Source organism: Nicotiana attenuata, chromosome 3 (genome assembly GCF_001879085.1).
Source record: "Nicotiana attenuata strain UT chromosome 3, NIATTr2, whole genome shotgun sequence".
Lineage (NCBI taxonomy): Eukaryota > Viridiplantae > Streptophyta > Magnoliopsida > Solanales > Solanaceae > Nicotiana > Nicotiana attenuata.
The window spans coordinates 40,000,739-40,010,774 of record NC_031991.1 but is presented as its reverse complement, the minus strand read 5'-3'; the positions used below and the strand labels follow the sequence as shown (position 1 = coordinate 40,010,774).

The 10,036-nt window shown below is 39.7% G+C and overlaps 1 protein-coding gene across 1 annotated transcript; it reads left to right on the top strand.

Moving 5' to 3' along the window:
* Positions 4,392-9,724, top strand: LOC109224295. Its single transcript, XM_019388884.1, has 10 exons — positions 4,392-4,785; positions 4,870-5,189; positions 5,271-5,461; positions 5,545-5,566; positions 5,643-6,031; positions 6,489-6,608; positions 7,629-7,905; positions 9,290-9,328; positions 9,392-9,455; positions 9,558-9,724. Exons 1-10 carry the CDS (start codon positions 4,392-4,394, stop codon positions 9,722-9,724), a joined length of 1,983 nt encoding a protein of 660 aa, XP_019244429.1.

Here is a 10,036-nt window from a genome sequence, read left to right as displayed (position 1 = left end):
TGCCTGAATTCATCAATTTCAGAACATAAACTTTATTGAGACTACAGGTAAAAGCCAAACGACTGTTGCCATCTTCAAGTACGAAGATGTCGAAAAACCTTCGCATATATATTGTCTTGGCATTTTTGAGCAAGGTGGGACGTTTTGATGGAATGTAGTAGAAGCATCTTAATCTCTATCTTAAGCTGTTTACTGCTGCTTCGGCTGCCAGTGTTTGTCGTTACATTTTTTTTTGAAGTGTGGATGGAAGACATTTTTTTAAAAGCGGAGCTGCAGCTTCATGGAAGACATTTTATCTTTTGTTGTATTTACCTTTTTTACTCACCATATCTATTTATATGGTATAGGAGAAAGAAATCAATATGATGATTTCAAGTTTCACAACAAAACTTCAACAAATGTCAAATTTTAGGACAAAATTAGATAGGTTAGTAATAATTAGTTACTCTTTTTGAATTTGAATTTAAAACAATTAAATATCTATATATATTAAGGAAATTGTTATTAAAAAAAAAGAAAAAAATATATAAATACATATAACTTCAATAAAATGATAAGACTAATTTGTTTTTTTTGAGAGGAGAAAGTTTTTGAATAATAGTTCATATGGTCATGCTATATGCTATATGGATAAGATAAAACTAACGTATAAAGAGGAGAATAGATATAATGTGATTCTATCCACACTTTAAATTTATTTGATAAAATTAAGTAAATAAATAATACCCGAAAATATTATTGATAAATTTAAATATCAGCATAATTATGAGAAAGTCATAAAGGATAAAGTCAAGTTAAATTTCAAGAGTGATACAAAATTATGTTCATTGTATTATATTAAATTAAACTGGTAATTTATTAAAAATTCATATGTATTTAATAAATATTAAGTAATTAATAATACAATTAGATAAGCAAGAAAAAAAAAGAAAAAAATATAACTTTATGGGAAAATATAATATAAGACTTATAATTAGAATTATGATGGTACATACACACACAACCAAAATCATAATAAACAAATAGTTATAAAGGAAGAATATTAGAAAAAAAGAAAAGAATTTCAAGCGATAGCGTAAAAAAGTATATACGCATTAATTAAATTTCTCGTGTAGGAAATTTTAGTTAATAAATAGAACTTATAATTTCATAATGAAAAATACAAAAATGAAGATACTATTAGAATAGTAAACACAAGATAAACATATTTTATTTATAACACAAACTAATAATTATTAAAAATATTGTTAGTTAGACTTCTCTCTCTCTTCTCTCTTAGCGCATGATAGCGTGCTTGTGCTAACATACGCTGAACAACAACGGGGAGGGGTAGGCCGAAGAGAAACGCGACTATGATTCAGCTTGTGGATTATACGGGAACTAGCAACAACACTCAGATCACTGGAACGCAAAGTTCGGAGATCACAGATGCGAAGAAAATTTTAATGGAACAGTGGCCTCCATTATCAGCCACAAAGGAAGGTATGCGAACACCCCCTGCTATGAGTTCTTTACCGATGATTGATTGTGCAAAGGTAACTACTGGCAATCAGTTGAAAAACGTCAACCCTAGCTCAGGAAAAACTGATCTGCATGCGAGCAATTCAGAAGCAAATACTGGTAATCAGTTGAAGGACGGCAACCCTAACTCAGGAAAAATTGATCTACATGCGAGCAATTCGGGGGAAATTGGGGATAGGTTAGAGGATGATAAAAACAAGGACAAATTATCAGCTGCGAGCACAGAGCAAGACCAGAAGAGGTGGGCTAATTTGTTTGTGGGGAACAGATTGGTAGCGAAAGGAATGGATCTAAGTTTCATTGCACCAACCATAAAAAATGGAGAAGTAATTGTTGAATTATGCAAAGAAGACGTGGAAGAGGAAACAAGGAAATGGAAGCAAGCCCTGATCCTGTATGTTGTTGGAGGAACCCCAACAATAGGAGCTATGGAACGTTTTATTGCTTCAGCGTGGAATTTTGTAACAAAGCCAAAAGTCTACTTTCACAATGATGGGTATTTTGTGATAAGATTTAACTCTACAGATGACAGAGATGAAGTTGTGTACTTAGGGCCTCACATGCTGAATAATAAGCCGATAATCATGAAGGTATGGTCAGATAATTTTGATTTTAATAAGGAGGTATTGCAAACCATCCCTGTGTGGGTAAAGTTCCCTAATCTACCACTGAATTGTTAGGGAGCAAAGTCACTAAGCATGATAAGTAGTGGATTAGGGATTCCCTTATATGCACACGCTTGTAAATTACCTATGCTAGAGTGCTAATTGAGATGGATGTTTGATAGTAGACGATAATTATGCAATTTAGACACTATTTACACTCTAATTTGGCCGCACTTTATCAATGTTTGAATGTAAAAGATAACAAAATGCTCTAATTAAGAGTTTTACCTTTTGCAGGAGCCAGTCCGAGCTAGGAGGAAGCTAAAGAGTGTTTTGGAGTCAATATGGAGCGTGGAAGGCCAATCGGAGGATAGCACAGTCGAAAAGGAGAAAGAAGAGCAAGGACCAGCTCCGCGGCCGCGGACAGAACAATTGTCAAATCCGCGGTCCAATCCGCGGCCGCGGACGAGGAGACGGGAGCCAAAAATCCAGGGTCAATTATGTAATTTCCAGGGCGACTAACCTAAACCTATATGAAGCCTAATTCGTCCAGGAGAGACGGATAGCTGTTTTTAGAGAGATTTTGAAGGCTAGAACACGGAAGAAAGACAGAGAATTTTCCTTAGAGTTTTATTCTTCTTCTTTTTAATTCCATTGTTGATTATGACTTTATTTATTGAATTTTCATCTCTTAGTATGAGTAGCTAAACCCGTCATCTAGGGTTGATGGAACCAAATGTTGGATAAAGTCTTGACTATGTTTTGATATAATTGAGCCGTTTTTACTCTATGATTGTTCAACTACGTGTTGTCTTGTGATTAATTGAGAGGGCACTTGATTAATCGTGTCTAGTTATCTTGTGTTGCTTGAGAAAGAACACTTGGTTAGATTTTTGTTGAACAACACCACTTTCGGGTAAGTTAAGAGATTAATTACTTGAATTTAAAAGCGGGGTTAGAGATAACGAAGCTTTGGTGGAATCATTCTGAGTTGCATAAATTGTTAGCTAGAGTATTTCGAGAGAATGCTTCTAGTAAATTATCGTAATTGATCGAGAGATAATTGCGGTAACCCAGAACTCGTATTTCTTATAGAGTGTTACGGCGAGATTATAGCTAACATGTCAGGAATTAATCCGACAATTGGGGAAATCGATAACCCTAGACCATTTTACCATTGAATTCAACTCTATTCTAGATTATTGCTAGTTTCGTTGCTATATAACTAAATTCTACTCATTATCCATCAAAAATCTTGCATCCGGAAATTGTTTGAACTTGTCATTAGTAGTGGTAAAAGTTGTAGTAAATAGGTTAGTTCCCTGTGGGATTCGACTCCGGACTTAACCGGATTATATATTTGCAGCGACCGCCGAGTCCTTTTTATAAGGCATAGTTGGGCGTGATCAAATTATGACGCCGTTGCCGGAGAACTAACGGTGTTATTTATTGCAACTTTGAAGAATTGCTAGGATTATTAGTTTTAATAAAAATTTTGTGGTGTTAACAATATTTCCATTGAAATTCTCACGTTTGAACTCTTCCGTAACTCAGGTGCATGCCTGGAAGCTCTTTGAGAACCGGTGAACTCTTTGAAGGACTCTTAGATCCCGAGAAAGCATTCCGGACATTAAATCGGGCTAACAAGAAGAGCAAACAGCTAGAACAAAACGAACAAATTGAAACTGAAATGGGTGACGTAGACAACAGGAATGATCGAGATGACCCAAACGTCAGAATGGTAGCCCCTTTTGCGCCGGAAGCTGCTCTCTATATTTGGGTGCAACCAACTGCTGATATCCTGGCCACATCAATTGCGGTTCCTCAGATACAAGCGGAGACATTCCAGGTCACCAACAACATGCTGCACCTGTTGCAGAATAAAGGGCTGTTCTCCGGGTCATACATTGAAGACCCACAACAACATCTGAAGAACTTTCTATCAATATGTGTCACTCAAAGACATCCAAATGTGACCCCTGAGGCAATCAAATTATTATTGTTCCCATTCTTAGTGACTGGGGACGCTCAAGCTTGGCTGAATTCGCTCCCAATAAAATCCATTGCTACATAGGAGAAACTAGTCAAGCAGTTCTTGAACAAGTTTATCCACCCAACAAAACTGCGAGGCAGATTGATGAGATATTGCAATTCAGGCAGAAACCAACTGAGACTTTGTAAGAAACCTGGGAGAGGTTTAAGGGTATGTTGGTGAAGTGTCCTCACCATGGCATTTCGGATCTGATGCTGGGACAGAGATTATATATGGGTTTGGCTGACAGTCTGAAGGCCAATGTAGATGCTTCTGCCGGGGGTGCATTCTTGAGCAAAACTTTCACAGAGTGCAAGATTCTTCTTGACAAGATGTCTCAAAATTCAGGCTGGATGACGAGGGACAACCCACTCACTCCAATAGTGCATTCTGTCGCTCTTGACCCAAACAGTACACATGCAGAAAACATAGTCACTCTTATGACCCAGATGAGCTTGCTGATAAAGAAAATCGATGAGATGGGTACGAAACAGGTGCACATTGTTGATACCACAAATGGAGGCTTATGCACTCCTTTCATAAACCAGTCATATGTGTGCTCGTGGAGTGGAGAGAATGACAGCCAGAGTTTCAGAGAAGACATGAATTATGTCAATAATTTTGGAGGTCAGAGGTAAGGTGGGCAGCAATGGGGACCAACAACAAACCATCAGTACAGACCAAACTAGCCACAACACAACCCCAATCCAGGAGGAGCACGACCACAAGGCCAAGCCGTGCCTTATCAAAGGCAACAAGGCTATAATCAGCAGCACCAGCAACAGTTGACCTACCAACCACCTCATCAGCAACAGGATAGTAACATGATCGAAATCAGGGGTATGCTGCAACAACTCATTGGGACAAATGGAAAGATGCAAGAGAAGTTAGCTGCACATGATTTAGCAATCAAAGGCATTGAAACTCAATTGGGACAACTATTTATGGCCTTGAACAATTGCCCACAAGGAACATTGCCTGCAGATACAAACATTAATCCAAAGGAGCAGAACCCGAATCAGCTCATGGCAGTGAGTCCAGGAATGGGAGAGATTTAGACAGGGAGCAAGAAGTTGCTCAATCCAGGAAAGAGCCAACGCCAACTACTCCAGCTACTTCCAGTTACATTAGAGATCGATGAGTCAGCAGAGCTCACCGAAGTTGTAATCGAGCAAGCACAGGTTGACAAGGGTAAGGAGAAGGAAGGTGAAAAACTCCCAGAACAGGTATTAGAAAAAGCTTCCAGCAAAGAAAAGACACAAAGCAGTGGGCAGAGGTTGATTCCTGCACCATTCCCTCAGAGGTTGGCAAAGCAAAAGAAAGATGATCAATACAGGAAATTCATGGAAATGCTCAGACAAATTCAATTGAATATCCCACTGATAGATGCTTTGAGGAAAATGCCAGGGTATGCAAAAATGATGAAGGACCTGATGTCGCGAAAATCTGACTTCTAGGACCTTTCCACTGTAACTCTGACACAGACCCACAGCGCGGTAGTGACAAGACCTATGGCTCAAAAGGTGTCTGATCCAGGTGGTTTCACTATCCCATTCACCATTGGGAGTTATGCTTTTGCTAAAGCATTGTGTGACTTGGGAGCCAGTATAAACTTGATGCCATTGGAAATCTATACAAAACTGGACATTGGCAGAGCTAGACCGACCTCAATGTTGCTGCAAATGACTGATCGCACAGTCAAAAGACCGACAGGAATTCTTGATGATGTGCTTGTTCAAGTGGGGAAATTTGTATTCCCTGCAGACTTCGTCGTTCTTGATTGTCAAGTGGATGAAGAGATCATTCTGGGCAGGCCATTTTTAGCCACTGGCAGAGCATTGATTGATTGTGAGACCGGAGAATTGAAAATGAGGTTGAACAATGAAGAGATAATATTCAATGTTCAACAATCTATGAGGAGACCTGATGATAGGATATAATTGCGTATTTTAGTCGATTATTACACTCTAATTTACTTCACTTTAATTGAGTTTGAGCTTTAATCGCTAGTGTCTTGCGCTAACTGTGTATTTTATGCCTTGTAGGAGTGATTCCGAGCTATGTAGATGTTATGGAATGAATTCAAGTGATTTGGAGCTTTGAAGTCTGAGTAAAAGCTCAAGGAATTAAGCCGGGATCGTGTTTGGGGGTCAACGGATGATAGTTAGAGCGAACGAAGAATCGAGTAGGCATATCGCGCACTGTCTAGTAAAATGGATATAACGTTTTGCTCAGAACTCCATTTGGGATCCACAATATATGGTTGGAAAGCTAACTCAAATGGATACAACTTTAATGTTTTACGTTTTTCCAAATTCCAAATGGAACAGGGTCAAAAATGCGATTGAAACTGCGACTGCGGACCTGACGCGGACGGAGACAGAATATAACCCAACTAGCGCTCGCTTAGCGCGGCCACGCTTGTCCAGACGGAAAAATAGATCTGAAGGGTACTTTTGGAAGTTCAAGACCAATCCCCTCAATCTATAAAAGGTTTAGTTCGTCCAAAGGAGCAGGGAATAAGTTTTTAGGGTTTAGAACAAGGAAAAAAACAAGAGGCAAGGAGGCAGAGACACAATAGGAGCAAGGCGGGGAATTCTTCAACAAGTTTTTCCTTCCTCTTCCTATTTTTCATTGTTGGTTATGATTTTTAGTATTGTAGTTTTACATACTATTATGAATAGCTAATTCGTTTTCTAGGGTTTTGATGGAACCTTTTGTAGGATAAATTCTTGTTGTGTTTTTATATAATTGAGCCGTTTGATTTCTCTACTTGTTCAACTACGTGTTTGTCATTGTTGATTGAATGGCCATCAATTGACTGTGCCTATTTAGTGTGTACTGCTTGAGAGAGAGTACATATTTAGGTAGTTGTTGAACAACGTCACTCCTAACGTATGTGAGAAATTAATATATTGGGTTTAAAGGTAGGTTTAGAAATAACAAAGCCTTGACGTGGTCATAATGAGCGGTTAGATAAAGCCAACTAGTGTAGTTCGAGAGAATATGTCTAGTAAATTGTTGTAGTTGCTCGAGAAAGAATTACAGCACCTAAAGTGCTCACGATCAGTAGAGAATACATTAGCAAAATTGTAGGGAACATAGCTAGAAGGATTTCGACAATTGGGGAAATTATAACTCTAGACCTCCTTAATTTAGTCTCCAACCCTTAGTCTCGTTAGTTGATAATTTTACTGCTTTGTAGTATTTGCTAGTTAATTAGTTAGAAATATAAATCGCAATCTTTATAATTTAGAAAATTATTCAATCTTGTCTTCTTGGTGATATTAAACAGATACAGCTAAGCCTTAGTTCTCTGTGGGATTTGACTCCGGACTTTTAGACCAGATTATATTTGCAGCGACCGCTTATCCTTTTTAGGACTAGAGTTGTAGAAAATTTGCAAATTGCTCACTAGTGGAGGCCATAGATGTAATACTACAAGAGGAGGATGAGACTATTAATGTCAGGTATCCGTTGGAAGCCTGCCTGATAAATCTGGAAAATGTGGATGGTGAAGAGTTGGCAGAGTGGGTCATGGCTCTTGAAGGTCAAGGATTCTGGAAAAGGGAGCCCGAGTTCAAACCCCTACACTTAGAAGAAAGAACATCACCGCCTGCGAAACCATCGATAGATGAGCCACCACAGTTGGACCTGAAACCGCTTCCAGCGCATCTCAGGTACGCTTTCTTAGGGCCTAATTCTACTTTACCTGTTATTATATCATCCGGTTTGCTAGCTGTGCAGGTAGAGCAACTCCTATAGGTGTTACAAGAATGTAAGACTGCTATTGGTTGGACCATGGCAGACATAAAGGGTATCATCCCAGCTTTTTGTATGCATAAGATTCTCTTGGAAGAAGGGCACAGACCTTCCAGAGAACATCAACGAAGGCTGAAACCGAATATAAAAGAGCTGGTGAAGAAGGAAGTGATCAAATGGTTAGATGCGGGTATCATCTTCCCCATCTCTGACAGCAATTGGGTCAACCCTGTTCAGTGTGTGCCAAAGAAGGGAGGAATGACGGTCGTACAAAATGAGAATAACGAGTTGATCTCAACTCGTACTATCACGGGATGGAGGATTTGTATGGATTTTCGGAAATTGAACACAGCCACCCGGAAGGACCATTTTCCCTTGCCATTCATTGACCAAATGCTGGACAGGTTGGCTAGGCGATCTCACTTCTGTTTCTTGGATGGATATTCGGGGTACAATCAAATCTCAATAGCCCTCGAAGACAGAGAGAAAACATCATTCACCTGTCCGTATGGCATCTTTGCCTTTCGGAGAATGCCTTTTGGACTTTGCAATGAACCGACTACATTCCAACGATGCATGTTAGCCATTTTCACGGACATGGTTAAAGACATTATGGAGGTATTTATGGATGTTTTCTCCGTGGTGGGGGATTCATTCGAGGACTGTCTTCACAATTTAAGAAGAGTGCTCAGACGAAGTGTGGAGACAAATTTAGTGCTGAATTAGGAGAAGTTCCATTTTATGGTACAAGAAGGGATAGTCTTGGGGAATCCAGTGTCCAGCAAAGGAATTGAGGTTGACCATGCTAAGGTTGACGTGATTGAGAATTTGCCACCGCCCACTTCAGTCAAGGCAGTGAGAAGTTTCCTTGGGCACGCCGGGTTCTACCGGCGATTCATAAAAGATTTCTCTAAGATTGCTAACCCTTTATGCACACTCCTTGAAAAGGATCAGCCCTTTGTGTTTTCTAATGATTGAAGGTCAGCATTGAGGAGCTGAAGAAGAGATTGGTCACTGCACCCATCATTGTTGCACCCAACTGGGAGCAACCGTTCGAGCTCATGTACGACGCAAGTGACTATGCTATCGGACCAGTCCTGGGGCAGCGAAAGGATAAGCTGATGCACGCAATTTATTGTGCAAGCAGAACGCTAAGTGGTGCACAACTCAATTACACCGTGACTGAAAAGGAGATGTTGGCTGTAGTTTTTGCATTCGACAAATTCAGGTCGTACTTGATTGGTTCAAAAGTTATTGTGTATACTGACCATGCATCAATTAGGTACTTGATAGCAAAGAAGGAGTCAAAGCCACACTTGATCCGATGGGTTCTTTTGCTACATGAATTCGATCTGGAAATCTGTAACAGAAAAAGGATAGAGAACCAGGTAGCAGACCACCTCTCAAGGTTGGAAGGAGTTGAAAGAAGGTAGAGGTTGAAGATATAACAGAGACATTCCCTGATGAACAGTTACTAGCAGTGACAATGGAGGAGACACCGTGGTATGTTGATATTGCTAATTATTTAGCAAGCGGTATTGTATCTTATGAACTCTCTTCAATTCAAAAGAAAAAGTTCTTTCGCGATTTTCGGTTTTATTATTGGGATGAACCTCTACTTTTTAAAATATGTGTAGATAACATGATTCGGAGGTGTATCCCCAAGAAAGATCAACCTTCTGTTTTGCAGGCTTGCCATGATTCACCATATGGTGGAAACTTTGGAGGGATTCAGACATCAGCTAAGGTGTTGGAATCGGATTTTATTGGCCAAATCTGTTCAAGGATGCCCATGCTTGGGTGAAGAGCTGTGATGAGTGCCAAAGGACAGGCAACATATCTCGAAATCACGAGATGCCGATGACTACCATTCAAGAGGTGGAGGTATTTGACATGTGGGGGATTGACTTTATGGGGCCATTCGTCAGCTCGTATGGTAACAAATACATACTGGTGGCAGTTGACTATGTCTCCAAATGGGTTGAAGCTGTGGCTCTCCCAACCAATGATGCAAAGGGGGTGACATGCTTTCTAAAGAAAAACATCTTCACACATTTTTGCACCCCGAGAGCTATAATCAGTGATGGTGGAACCCATTTTTGCAATAGAGCGTTCG